This window comes from Electrona antarctica (assembly GCF_951216825.1).
Source record: "Electrona antarctica genome assembly, chromosome: 13".
Taxonomy (NCBI): domain Eukaryota; kingdom Metazoa; phylum Chordata; class Actinopteri; order Myctophiformes; family Myctophidae; genus Electrona; species Electrona antarctica.
In genome coordinates, this window is record NC_136794.1 from 11250674 (window position 1) to 11265129 (window position 14456).

A 14456-nucleotide genomic window follows, 5' to 3' on the forward strand; every position below is an offset into this window, starting at 1 on the left:
TGAAACGATGCAGCACTTATCAACCATGGGATACTGTGTCATTGTTCTGCCTTTTCTCGTACTGCTGTATTGAAAGAAGGAGATTATGCGTGCGTGTGTGTGTTCATCTACAAACATTTTGTTTTCTTCTCTCTTGTTACACATCTTCCATTCTCTCCTCTACACGTCTCTCCACAGGCCTGCGAGTGTCCTCTCTACTGGAAGGTCCCATTGTTCTTCTCGGCTGGAGGCGACAGATCGAGTACAGTGTCCGTTCACAAGTTCGTGGCCATGTGGAGAAAGTAAGACAATGGCTTCTCTCATGCCCAGTGCACCACAGACACACACACACACACACACACACACACACACACACACAATGACAGCAGCTCAATGGTGATCTGAAAACATTGTACAGTTATCTTCCATTATGACCAATTCTTTTTCCATTTGTAACAAAAGGAAAGAATAAAATAAATCACTTAATAGAAGTCACCAGCAGCCTCGAAGGACCCACTTCTGTACACAATACTGTATATGTGTAAAATAGTCAATTCAATGTCTCTTTCTGACAAAGAGAAGGAATACCACTGGGCTTGTATAGTGAAGGCCTGTGCAAGTGTTCAATGGGTTGGGTTCTGCACTGTATGCTGTTGTATGAGACAGTCAGTCATGCTGTTGTAATAATGTGGGAGCCCCGCAAGAGTGGTCCGGCCTGGCCTTTTTATGCAAGCTTGTGACCCAGTGAGACGAGAAGCCATGGAAGAGACTTGCATTATTTTAGCATCATTCCCCTAACGCTCGTCTTGAGCCTGTAATCTCCCCAGCAACAATTTCAGAATCGTAATTTTGGAATGCAATATGTACCAGCACTCCCTCTTTTGAGCTGAAATAATGTCAGACTTGTGTTCTTGCATGTAAAAGGTTGGGGGGTAGCACAAGGGAGGCCGAGGGAGTAACCCAGCAAGCCATCTGTTCTCTCTTTTCCTCTCCAGAACTCTGCAGACCTGTCACGATGACGCGTCTAAATTTGTGCACCTCTTGGCCAAGCCTGGCTGTAATTACCTGGAACAAGAGGACTTTATTCCATTCCTGCAGGTACAGGCTAACAGCACACCCAGGGAGAGGGCTAGGCTTGGCAGGATGGGATGGGGAAGGTAAAACCGGACTGGTGGGGATGAAGATAGTTTTCTAATTGTAAATGTGGTGGACTGGTGTAGTGAATTCAGGGTGCGACACAGGAGGTATGACTTTTGGTCCATGGAATTTTACTTAAAACCTTTGCCTTAAAGGGGCATTCCACTCATTTTCAACATTTTACTATGTCATTAATATACCTTAGAGCCGTTGTGTGGAAATAATAAAAAAGTCCCCTCATTCTGTGTTTCCTAGAACTGGAGATCTGAAAAAAATCATTAACATGGTGAAACACATCTTGATGACATCATCATCATGACATAATTTTTTTATACTTGCAGTTATAGGAAACACAGAATGGGGGTATATTAATGACATAGTAAAATGTTGAAAATTAGTGGAATGCCCCTTTAAGTAAAATTCCCTTCTAGACTCAGGCAGAAACGAATGTCAGGTATAACCTCTTGGTTAGGATGAGATGTATAAACGGCTCTTGCAATCAACTTTCAGCTCGGACTGGCAATGATTTAATTCCGTCTCGGAAAACACGGGATGCACTTTTAATCTCAATGTATGAATGGGCAAATTGACTGTTTGTTAAATCCTGTCATGCAGATTTTGCTGCGCTGGCTGTTTGTTTTCCCTGTCTGTCTGTCTGTCTGTCTGCTGAGCTGTTGGTGAGCCCCGCAGCCCTTCCCCCCCCCACACCCTGATTCATTCTCATGCTAGCGGGAGTGACTGGGCCGAGCCAGCCAGCCGTTAGCATAACGCATTTTGGGCGGGAACCCCTTTTGGTATTAGCATTATGTTATGCTTTAGCTATTGAAAAATAGCAGATCTACAAGCTCGTAGCGCGCCACCGAGTGGCGCGCTACGAGCTTGTAGGTCTGCTATTTTTGAAAAATCGAAGAACGACTGAGACAGAAACATAGCTTTTTCAGAAAACTGTCAGGCTGTAGAAGACATTTTTAGAATCTGATCTCAGGTCAGAATGGGATAAGAGCAGAGATGCCTTCTGGCACGCGCCGTTTAATTTGTATTGTGCCGCCCGGCGAAATCGCCTCTGACTGTTGTGATGAATGAAAGGTGGATTGCAGTGGAGTAGATTTGACTGTCCCCGCCTGTTTCCTCAGCCCGGTGATTTATGTGTTTTTCTATGATTTAATTTCTCCCCAGGAAGAGTCAAAGAGGCACGGCGGCCCGCCCCAAAATAAAACCTTTTAACCCATTCTCGGCGGGAACCTCTTTTGGTGTTTTAAAGCATTATGTTATGCTTTAGCTGTTGAAAAATAGCAGATCTACAAGCTTGTAGGTCTGCTATTTTTGAAAAGTCGTGAAAATGCGCCGCAAATCTTTGAATATATTCTTTCAGAGCGAACGTTTTTAAGTAAAATCTTTGCTTCTGTGGGGTCGCTGGAACAACATATTTTCAGATGGGGGTCGGCGGGCCAATGACATAATAATCTTGGGGGTCCTTGACATGAAAATGTTTGAGAACCACTGACATAGAAACATGGGTTTTTCAGAAAACTATCAGGATTTAGAAGACATTTTGTAGAATCGTCCTCCGGTCGAAATGGGTTAATTTCATTGCCGCCTTCGCATTTGTGTCAACATCTCATCCCCCCCCCCCCCCACCACCACCCCAGCAGAAAGGAGAAAGGGTTTGGAGGCGGGCACAGTGTAAGGGAAAGAGGCGTGAGGGAGTTTCAAGGCAGCAATATAGCTATAGTTCATTGTAAATGCAGCCCCCACCACATGAAAGACCCTGGTGTGATTGTGGCACGGGGAAAAGGGAGAGCAGCCACTAAGAACAGTCACTGCAAGGCCTCCGTTTCTCTGCCCACTCAGAAAAGGTTAAGATCATCATCCCTGAAAAGCATCGGTCCGGTCCACTGTTGCTAGACTTCCAAGATTTAACGTTCAAATTAGACAGACCTTTTTACATCTAAGGCCTGCGATCTTTCTACACAAAGCTCAACGTAAAAGCCAGATGGTCTGATGGATTGATCTAGATGGACATTGACAACTTGTGGATGTTTGAATAAGTACCCCAAGTTCCCATCCCACTTGCGATCTTTTTAACCCATTTTGGGTGGGAACCCTTTTTGGTGTTTCAAACATTGTTATAATTTAACTATTGAAAGATAGCAGATCTACAAGCTCATAGCGCGCCACCGAGTGGCGCGCTACGAGCTTGTAGGTCTGCTATTTTTGAAAAAATGTGGCGCAAATCTTTGAATATATATTCTTTCAGAGCGAATGTTTTTAATTCAAATCTTTGCTTCTGAGGGGTTCCTGGAACCCCTCCTGGGGGGGGTCGGCGGCCAATTACATATAATTTTTGGGGTCCTTGACATGAAATATTGACAAACATAGCTATTTCAGAAAACTGAATATTTTTTTATTTCGACGTCAGGCCTAAATGGCTTAATGTGCACCATCAAGCACAAAAGGCAGACAGATGTGGTGTGTCTGCTGCTCACTCATCTCTTGGATAAACTCCCACAGAGTAAATGAACATACAGTATGTATTTGTTATCATTATTGGGCGCAGGATTCTGCCGTCCAGTCTGGTCCGTTTCCTTTTTACAGTTTTATTGTAGAAATGGGAGAGACAGAGTGGGCTGACTTTTGGCACTTTTCTTTTTACTAAGAAAGGGTAACCCACAACCTTCCATAACCTGAAACCTTCCTTGAACCTGTTAAGTTCTGTCAGTGCGTTTTTGTTTATGTTTTCATTATAGCCAAAACCACCCATGAAGGCCGATCAACAAGCTCACTTGTAGATCGGCTATTTTCTACATATTTGGAAAGTATAATTTCCGAGTTATTTTTGTGGGTTACCAGAACTCACTCAGAGATGGTACCAGGCAGCTCTTTGAGCACAGGGATTCTGAGAACCTTATCTGAAACCAAAAATTTAAATGAATTCAGAACCTGTGAAATACGTAGTATGGCACGGCACGGCTTGCTTATTTCTTCTAGTTGAAATGAGACATTTGCTTTCCCTTTTTTCAGGATGTGGTGAACACTCACGCTGGCCTGGCTTTTCTGAAGGAGGCTTCTGACTTTCACTCGCGTTACATCAACACGGTGAGAGAGACCAGCAAAATAGCACTTGTAGAAATTTGTTGAATCAACACTGTTCATTTAACTCTAGAGAGTGGTAAATAACGCAGAGAAGTGACGCCATTCCAAATGCATCGCACGTGCCTTTACTCAGCAAATATCTCTAGCCGATATACAGATAGTCGTTCCATGTAAATCACACCATATCGGTGCCCTTTCCCCAGTGCCATTCCTACATGGTTGTACTCGCTTGGCAGCACGTTTGAACTGGATACATTGGTGGAAACTAAGTACATTTACTCAAGTACTATTACTTTAGTTTTTTGATACATTATACGTCTGTACTCCTCTACAGTTATTTGATGGCTTTAGTCACTAGTTCCTTTTGCACATTTTGATTAACAGAAGAAATACTGTATAATTCAAAATGATGTATTATTATAGGCTAAGCCACACAACCGCATATACAGTAATCAGCCTCATCTTAACCAGCTGCATCATTAAGGGTGTACCGTAAGTGATGTGAGTGGTGAAAATTTCAGGTTAGGACTTGCCATACCAATTTATCCAATCAATTCTGTTTACTAAAGAGTTGGATAAATGGAGGGACGCCGGTTAATAACGAAACACTCCTGCAATGATTGCTATCAATATATAGAGATATTTACAGGGTTCCCACGGTCATGAAATTCCTGGAAATATTTTCCAATGAGGAAAAAAAAAAACATTTTCCAGTAAAGGTTTGGAATTTATCAAGGGTCCTGGAAAAATAGTTGTCTATGCATTGTTTTTGGCTATAGATTTTGTTAATAGGTTTTGTTTCCAAAACATGTGTAACATTACATGAAATATGTGTAACATAAGTCATTATTCACCAAATGCAAATATCTACAAGCTCACAACGCGCTGCAGCGTGATCCTATGCCCTAGGATAGGTGGTGTAGCAAAATATTTGGCACAAAATTTGGAATTGAATTATAGCATTCTATTCTTTATTGTTGCTACACTGCCTGTCTTTGGGCACATAGGAGTACGAGACTCATTGTTGCGCTAAATGGTTGTTATATAGGCCTGGAAATTGGGTTAAATAAATATTCTGGAAAGGTTTGGGAAATTCATTGGTATAAATGTGTGGGAACCCATTTAACACTTAATTTAACAAAAAACATTTACACCCTTCAAAGTGATGAATACTTATGATTAATTACAATACAATTATATGATTGAGAAATTGACCTTTCTGCTTAATTTAATTAGTACTATTACTTTTTTTTACTTTACTTACTTTTTTACTTCTACTATATTTTCATGTCAATGCTTTGGTCCTTTTATCAAGTACAATAGTGATTACAGGACTTATAAAGCCAAACGTATTTCTACTACCACTGATTGGATATGTGGGATTTCTCAGGTGATCCAGAGGATATTCTACAATGTGAACCGCTCGTGGACCGGCAGAATCACACGCTCCGAGCTACGGAAAAGCAACTTCCTTCAGGTCAGACATCACTCTATAAAGACTTATACAGACAAAGTTAGTTTAAAGTTATTTTTTTCAACATGCTGATTCCCATCTGGTTGTTGTTGTGTTTTGCGGCTATCCTCCGTTTACACATTTAACCCATTTTGGGCGGGAACCCCTGTTGGTGTTTTAAGCATTATGTTATGGAAAATAGCAGATCTACAAGCTCATAGCGTGGCACCGAGTGCCACGCTATGAGCTTGTAGCTTGTAGGTCTGCTATTTTTGAAAAATCGTGAAAATGTGGCGCAAATCCGAATGTATATTATTTCAGAGCGAATGTTTTTAACTAAAATCTTTGCTTCTGTGGAGGTCCCTGGAACAACATATTTTCAGATGGGGTTCGGCGGCCAATTACATATCATTTTTGTGGTCCTTGACATGAAATATTGAGCACCACTGATATAGAAACATAGGTATTATTTCAGAAAACTGACTGGATTTAGAAGACATTTTTTTAATTTCAAAGTCAGGTCTAAATGGGTTAAAGGGCAAGACCGTTTTTTGGTAACTAAGGTGTGCAAGAAATCTAAAAATTGCACCGTTGACTAGAAATTGATCATTCCAAATATGCTCCTCATTGACTTAATCTGTAAGTCTGTAAGTCTTTTAGCTCATGAACGAACGCAAACTGAGTCTATTCAACTTCCTAATGACTTTACTATTTGAAAATCTGTATCCGGCAGATCTAGTATGGGGTTTCTTCCTAATGAAAATGGCTAAAGTCGATGGCTATGGAAGTTGACATTTTTATTTTTCCTGGGTTTTGTGATATTTTATACTGTCAGAATCAGATTTGTGACAGAGCTGTACAGTGTATAAGTCAATAAGGAGTGGATTTTTTAATGATCCATTTCATGTCAATGGAGCATCACGGCAAGCCGAGTACACAACCCAAACCTCTACCAATGTGGTCTAGTCCATTGTGTTTTTCCTCTTTTTATTGAATTTAATCTATTGTGTCGTTTGTTTTCTTTTGTAGGTTTTTTTATAATTTATTTTATTGTCATGCAGGGTGCTCTAGGGGAAAACATGTGCTTGGGCAAAATGGCCAGTTGCTCAGTTGGGAAATGGAGCCATTAGTTTTCTGAAGTTAATGTCTTCCTCTCGTCTCCAGAATATAGCCTTGTTGGAGCAGGAGGAAGACGTCAACCAGTTGACAGAGTTCTTCTCTTATGAACATTTCTACGTCATCTACTGCAAATTCTGGGAGCTGGATGCTGACCACGACCTCTACATAGACCAGAGAGACATGGCGCGACACAATGACCAAGGTACGGTACACACACACACACACACACACACACACACACACACACACACGCACGTCCATCCCACAATACACAACGACTGGGGTATGGTATTTAATTATACAATTATTCTGTATGATGATAAAAGCCTTTAGTGCAAAAATCTTGAGTATTAAAGTCTGAGAGTGTGCAAATGGACCCATACTGTAAGTGTACATTTTGTTACATGTGTACACTCTCTACAGTCTAGTCTACACAGTTACAAATCTATTGTTCTCACACCCCCTTTCAGATGAACTTTGTTAGATAATTAAGCTAAAATACTTACAGAACTTGTGGAACCTTATACCCCGGTCAGGGCTTGATTTGATTTGATTTAATCCGAGACCTCTGCCTCGTGATACATCTGGAGAAATCTAAATCCAGTGGATAAAACTGTGTTGAAACAATTCTAAAATAAAAAATAAAATCAGCCAAATACACAGTACTCTGTTTGAAAACAGTTCAAACCATACAGTACATATTTCTTCCTCCACTCAGGAAAACAAATGCCTTGGTGAAAACCAAGCCCGCTGAACCATAAGGTATTATGCATATCAGCTCATTAGTGTGGTTGCCCAAAGGGCAACCAGACTATAGTACTTGTAACACTTTATTATTTTACTGGAGTAACCTTTTTTTTGAAACGCTACTCCTCCCACAGTTTTAACTGTACGCACTTGACCCATATGTCAAATTGACCGGAAAAATTGGGAATGGTGTGCTTGCTCATTTCTAAGAGAAAGGTTGCATAGTTTAATTGATATTAATTTATTAGTGAATTAAATTTCCCCATTGACATGAATGGGAAAATGCGAAAAATCACGTTCAAGTATTTTTTCCTCGGAGACTGTAAGGGCTATAGTTACAAAACTTTGAGGGATAATTCGTAATACTTACTAAAATTAATTAACTTATAATTATATCGGTCGGCCTCATGGTGGCGCTATAACAGCCCACTTAACGTTTTGGCTTATAACTCTTGAACCGTAGGTCGTAAAATCTAAATTATTTTTGCCCTGGATTCCTTGGGCAATGACGCATCTCCCCATATAGGCCACGCCCATTTGCGTCAGGATAGAACTTCCGCCATTTTGATTTTTCTTCAAAACACACCTTTATTTTCTATTTCTACAGATTCTGTCCGAATCTCACAGAAATCGGTACACATGATCTCTGGACCTATCGGACCGCGTTTACATTTTTTTCAGATTTTTTTGAATTTTTATTGTCCGTATCGTTTGGCCTTAATCGTCGTCCGAAGTTAGCGGGAGGGGCCTATTTTACAAAAAATGCCTAAAATCACGAACGGAATTTCCAATCCATCCCAAATTTGAATCACATGTCGCGGGTGGTTTAATCAACCCAGAGCCAAAATTAATTCCATTTTCATCCATAGGGGGCGCCGCAAATGCGAAAAATGTAACCGTTTCTTGCAGAAAAATGTTTTTTGGGGGGATAAATCCTTGCGATCATTACTTACGCATGATCGCAAGGGTGACACGACATTGTAATTGGCTGGCAATATCAGTGGGAGGGGCATATGTAAGCCACTGCGGCAACCACACTTTGCAATTTTTTTTAAATTGCGACCTTTCTAGTTTTATGTGGTCTTGTATAACCGCTGGTTCAAGAATCAAAAGGTTACCTCTTGTAGCCACCTGCAACCAGCAACATACTGTACCCTCCAGTGTCGCTTTAACCCATTAACCAAAAGGTCTTCTAAATCCTGACAGTTTTCTGTAAAACCCATGTTTCTATATGTCAGTGGTGCTCAATATTTAATCTCAAGGACCCCCAGAATTATATGTATTTGGCCGCCGACCCCCATCTGAAAATATGTTGTTCCAGGGACCCCCCAGAAGCAAAGATTTGAGTTAAAAACTCGCTCTGTAACAATATAAGATTTCAGGCACATTTTCACGATTTTTCAAAAATAGAAGACCTACAAGTTCATAGCGCGGCACCGAGTGCCGCGCTATGAGCTTGTAGATCTGCTATTTTCCAATAGCTAAAGCATAACATAATGCTTAAAACACCAAAAGGAGTTCCCGCCAAAATTGGGTTAACCTCCACAGGGTACCAGATGAGTTGGGTTTACTGTATCAGGCGTTGGTGACGACGAGTAACTTGTCAGTCACTGCCAAGTATTTGAAATTTAATTTAGTAAACGCTTCACATGAAATGTCCCAGCTCCGCTGTTGTCTTCTATGCAACGATTCTCATTTATCTGCCAGGTAAAGAAGGCTGAATCGAAAAATACGTATTTTTGAATACCATTTAGTCCAGACACAAGTACACACTTGGGACAAGGGGACGTTTCTCTCTCCCACACACTCCACACCACATGTTCTTGGTTGATGGGTCCATGAGTGCAGCAGGGGAAATGAGACACAAGATCAATGGGAGAGCAGTGTATTATGCTCTGGCCGGGGTGACGCCATGTCTGGCACAATTACTACCACCGAGTGGCCAAATATGATGAACAGAATATTTATGGTATTGTCAAAAGATAAAAACAGAGCTACATTTTTGCAATGATGTTGGATTTATGACGTGCGAGAAGGGATTAAGGGCAGTCTGAGAGAGTTGTACATTAAGCTGTAAGAGCCAGATGCTTTAAAAACATGGAATTCAAGTGCTTGTATCGTAAATGTTTTCTCTCCACTGTGTTTTCTAGCCATCTCTCACAAGATGATCGAGAGGATATTCTCAGGAACGGTAACAAGGTAAGTGACCATAAATGAACTTCCTTTTTTTAATGGACGAACGAGTCATTCTAATGCTTTGGTAGTGAACTAGTGAACAATGTTGAAAGTTAATATATGATTGATCGCCAACGTACCTTGTGTTCCTCAGAGACAAGCGGGTGCACAAGGAGGGGCGTTTGAGTTACGCTGACTTCGTCTGGTTCCTCATCTCTGAGGAGGACAAGAAGACAGAAACCAGGTAAGCACACATCGGGTTAACCACTGTTAACTAGTATCTCTATTCTGCAGAGCTTCAAGTTAACAACGTGTTCAGATTTGATGTAGACAGGAAAAAAAACATTCAAACGTTCAAAATATGAAAGCGAGGGATTATTCAGCGACTTTATCGTAATGATAGCGAGGTAAGAAAGGAAAAATATTTCTCCCGTTTTTTGTCCGGAACGGAAGGGGGGGGGCTTAAAGAGTAAAAGCGGCCATATCTGCGCGGCACCCCGAGCTGTTATTTTGAAAGAAATCCCGCCGCTGATTTTGTTAAATGAATGTGCTGTAGTTTTTCTTTCCTCTTTTGGCTAAACAAGATGTTGATCCGCCCACTCCCCCTGTGTCTGTCCAGTATAGAGTACTGGTTCCGCTGCATGGACGTGGATGGGGACGGCGTGTTGAGCATGTACGAGCTGGAGTACTTCTACGAGGAGCAGTGCCAGAAGCTGGAGACCATGGCCATCGAACCACTGCCATTTGAGGACTGCCTCTGCCAAATGCTCGACCTCGTCAAGCCAGAGGTTGAAGGTCAGGCCCACTCAACACGCACACACACACACACACACACACACACACACACACACACACACACACTCATTGCCAATGACAGTCACAACGCGTGTCCAGGCCGTGATCATCCGCTTAGCAAATAGTAATCGATTAGAGATTGATTGATTCATCGGTCCTGGCTGGCTTTGCCAGTATGGATGGCAGCAGCAGAAAGAATCTGACCTTTCAGTGGAAGCAGTGACACGCCGTACCAGCCGAGGTATAAGCATGAAACACGAGACATATAAGCCGCACCTCTGCAGGGTATTTTAGGCCGCCATGTTTCTGGTTGAACGCTTGGCCAAATCGAACCTGTGACATAGACATAGGCTGTGGACGACGCATAAGTAGAGTAAGGGAACATTTTGTCATGAAGTTTACCCATTTTATTATATCCCCACTCCCAGGTAAGATCACACTGCGGGACCTGAAGAGATGCAAACTGGCCCACGTCTTCTTTGACACATTCTTCAACATCGAGAAGTACCTGGATCACGAGCAGAGGGACCCCTTCTCTCTTATAAGGGTAATTAATTGACTCTGCACACAGGGCGGCATTATGACCTTACGTCTTGGACACTTTCTAAGGCTGGGACGTTAACGGCCCATGTATTATGTTTTATGTTTTTCTAATAGTTTATTTTTTTAAATAATTGACAAAAGTCTGATTAACCACATAACCCGGTATTATACTTCATTGTACAAAAATACCACATCTACAAGCTGTATCGCGTCACGTTCACACACACACACACACACACACACACACACACACACACACACACACACACACACACACACACACATACACATACACACACACACAAAAAAAGTTCTATAATTGTTCATTAATCATCATCGAGGCATAAATAATAGTACTATTGATTTGAAGTCAAGAGTTCACAAATGCATATTGACGTATTATTGTCTCTGCAATGTGTGTTCTCTAAAGGAGATGGAGCAGGTGGATCACCAGGAGATGTCTGACTGGGAGAAGTATGCTGCAGAGGAGTATGACCTCCTGGTGGCTGAGGAGACCGCCGGCGACCAGTTCAACGAAGGGTGAGACTTGATGCATGCTCATCCAAATATCAATCACTTGTCTGAACCCATTTTGGGTCTGGGAACCCCTTTTGGTGTTTTAAAGCATTATGTTATACTTTAGCTATTGAAAAATAGCAGATCTACAAGCTCATAGCTTGTAGGTCTGCTATTTTTTTTTAAATCGTGAAAATGTGGTGCAAATCTTTGAATATATATGTTTTTTCATAGCAAACGTTTTTAACTCAAAACTTTGCTTCTGGGGGGGGCCCTGGAACAACATATTTTCAGATGGGGGTCGGCGGCCAATTACATATATTTTTGGGGTCCTTGACATGAAATAGTTTGAGAACCACTGACATCAGAAAACTGTCAGGATTTAGAAGGCATTTGTAGAATCGTCCTCACTCAGGTCTAAATTGGTTAAAGGACCACTTCACCCCTTTTCAACCTATCTTCATATAATTGGTCCTCACTAATGTCCATGATAAAATACCACAAAGTTTTTATATGATCCATCCATCATGGCATATTGACCCCCCCCATATTGTTCCCCAACCGCCTCCTTGTTTTAAAATCACTATTTTTATTGTCTCTCTCACACACTCCATCATTGTGTCTGTACAGGTACGACAACCCTTTGACCCCCATCGGGCAGCACATCTCCAGTGAGCAGGATCTGAAGGGCAAGAAGCATTTCTTCGACTTCCCCAGTCCACACTGCAACCTGGACCTGGACATCTGTGAATACGAGGAGGACTACGAATGACCTTCCTCAACCTTTTATATAAACTTAATCACAACCTTTGCTCCGCAACGGACATAACACATACGCTGCCTTACGCGCTGCTAAGGCAGATTGAGCGCCACCAAGCCTCAGTCAATGCTACACAGGTTTCAGGTTTAAGTTCCCATCCAGTGAGACAGGAGGACACACTTGCCCAGGAGCAAACTTTTGCTGTCAAGCCAGAATGACACCCTTATCAGAGCTGTGGGAATGAGGGAGTCTGGGTGGCGCAGGAGTAAAAAGTTCCTTTCTCACCGCAGCGGAGAGTGGGTTTTCATTCCTCCGTGGTGCCTACGGCTTGGCCGGGGTGTTTTAATGAACACAAGTGTTTGCAGGTGGGAGGTTGGCAGGGGGAGGGCTATCTGTCGCTGCACTAGTGACTCCTACAGGTTGATCTGGGTGCCTGTTCAGCAACGAGCAGAGCTGGGATGAATGGCGTGTTCCTCCTCTGCACGCTAGTTAGGAAGACTGGAGACTGACAGGTTTTCTTCAATTCTGACATTTATATATCTCTGTCCATATTTGTTGGAGCCCCCCCCCCCAACTATCCACCGGATGTGCCGTGTTGAATGGTCTTCAGTGTTTACCACCAACGGATGTGGCATCCAGTCTGGCTGCTAGTATTCCGTAATATTCAATTTTGTTGCAATAAAGAGGTGTTCGCACCTCCTTAAGTGTTCAGTGGATATTTGGGGGGGTCCACCAGAACTGACACAGACATAGAAATGTCAGAATTGGTAAAGAACAAAATCTGTCAAAGCCTAGCGTTGCGCCCTTCCGGTAAAACTCTTCACCATCGGGTGAAAAGAAGCAGCTCCCGACTCTGTATCAGAGATGTGGTTGTCCAAAAGCGTCCTTGGGAGGGGGGGGGGGGGGGGGGGGGATTAAATGGCCTTCAAACTACCAGACATATTGTTCACACTTGACACCGATTTACAGGAATGGAAGTTGTGCAGTCTGAGCACTAGTTAGAAGTTGAACACTGGCTGGAAGCTGCTATGTTGAACTGGGCCAACGCTACGTTCACACAACACCCTGCTACTAGAGCTCATTCAGGTACAAGTAGTACATACATGTGTATTATTGGACAGCCACCATTGGTAATTTGAATACTTAACATTTGAGAATCTTGGCTAGTAGTAATAATCTGACATTCCAGATAATAATAATAGTACTCTGTAAGAATGTAAATACTGCCATGGTTTGATTGAAGGAGACCGCTGGAGAATACTGAAAGTGCCAAACTAGAACACAGTTGACCTGCTGTATACACACACACTCACACACACACACGCGCATACACACACACAGTAAAGTTGGCGACACGTGAAGTGTCTGTTTTGTGTTCATTTGTAGAACCTTATATTTTGCAGGATATAAACTTCAGTGTGAGACATGGTTTTATATAAATTGAGATATTTATTAATAGATGTAAATATGTATTTTTCTGCTTGCTGTGTTGTAAAATAATTGGCCAAATTTCTTTTTCTATCTGAGAAGTTTTACAGGAAAAATGGAACCAATTTTTCAATGTTTTGTTTTGTTCAAATAAATGGTGACGATGAGATGTGTATACTGTCATTATTAGTAGGGACTCAAATCACTCGATAGATATCCACTGAAAGTACTGTCACTTTTGGATGTTGTAAATCCACACTTCTAGGGCCCTATTTTCACCAGTGCTATATATATATAGTATATCTATAGTATAGATAAGGCTTAGCTTAACACTGAAAGTATAATTTGATGACCAATAAGTACTCAACATAATTACTCAAAGCCCTGTTATGTGTAATGTGTACCAAGAATGGCTACAAGCTCACAATGTGCCATGAAGTGTTGAGAGCTTGTAGATGGACTATTACTGCAGGACATCGTCATACAAGTATACATTAGGAAGCCTGTATGTGCAGTAATGTTCTAACCAGTAAGACGCCTGAGGGCGAGAAGCATCCGGATGCACGCATCCGCCTCGTTGACGGCAAACTACTGGAAATCTAAGGGTGGTAGCGGGGACATTCTCTTGAGTGTACAGGGTTTGATGAGGACCCAGGGAGGGCCGGGCCTTAATTTTCGGGCCTGTTGAGACACCTAGTTTTCGCCGGCTGA

The 14456-nt window shown here is 42.0% G+C and overlaps 1 protein-coding gene across 2 annotated transcripts in view; it reads left to right on the forward strand.

Annotated features, from left to right (window-relative positions):
- The window catches only part of ppp2r3b (protein phosphatase 2, regulatory subunit B'', beta), a 30284-nt gene extending 16372 nt beyond the window's left edge, over positions 1–13912 (forward strand). For both annotated transcript variants that reach the window (XM_079518156.1, XM_079518157.1), the window contains 11 exons: positions 178–281; positions 975–1077; positions 4138–4212; positions 5600–5686; positions 6827–6983; positions 9679–9727; positions 9858–9947; positions 10323–10498; positions 10927–11045; positions 11472–11581; positions 12188–13912. In XM_079518156.1, the coding sequence (XP_079374282.1) occupies positions 178–281; positions 975–1077; positions 4138–4212; positions 5600–5686; positions 6827–6983; positions 9679–9727; positions 9858–9947; positions 10323–10498; positions 10927–11045; positions 11472–11581; positions 12188–12329 (1212 nt within the window). In that variant the 3' untranslated portion in view covers positions 12330–13912. The remainder of the gene's footprint in view (positions 1–177; positions 282–974; positions 1078–4137; positions 4213–5599; positions 5687–6826; positions 6984–9678; positions 9728–9857; positions 9948–10322; positions 10499–10926; positions 11046–11471; positions 11582–12187) is intronic.
- Positions 13913–14456: the final 544 nt, after the last annotated feature.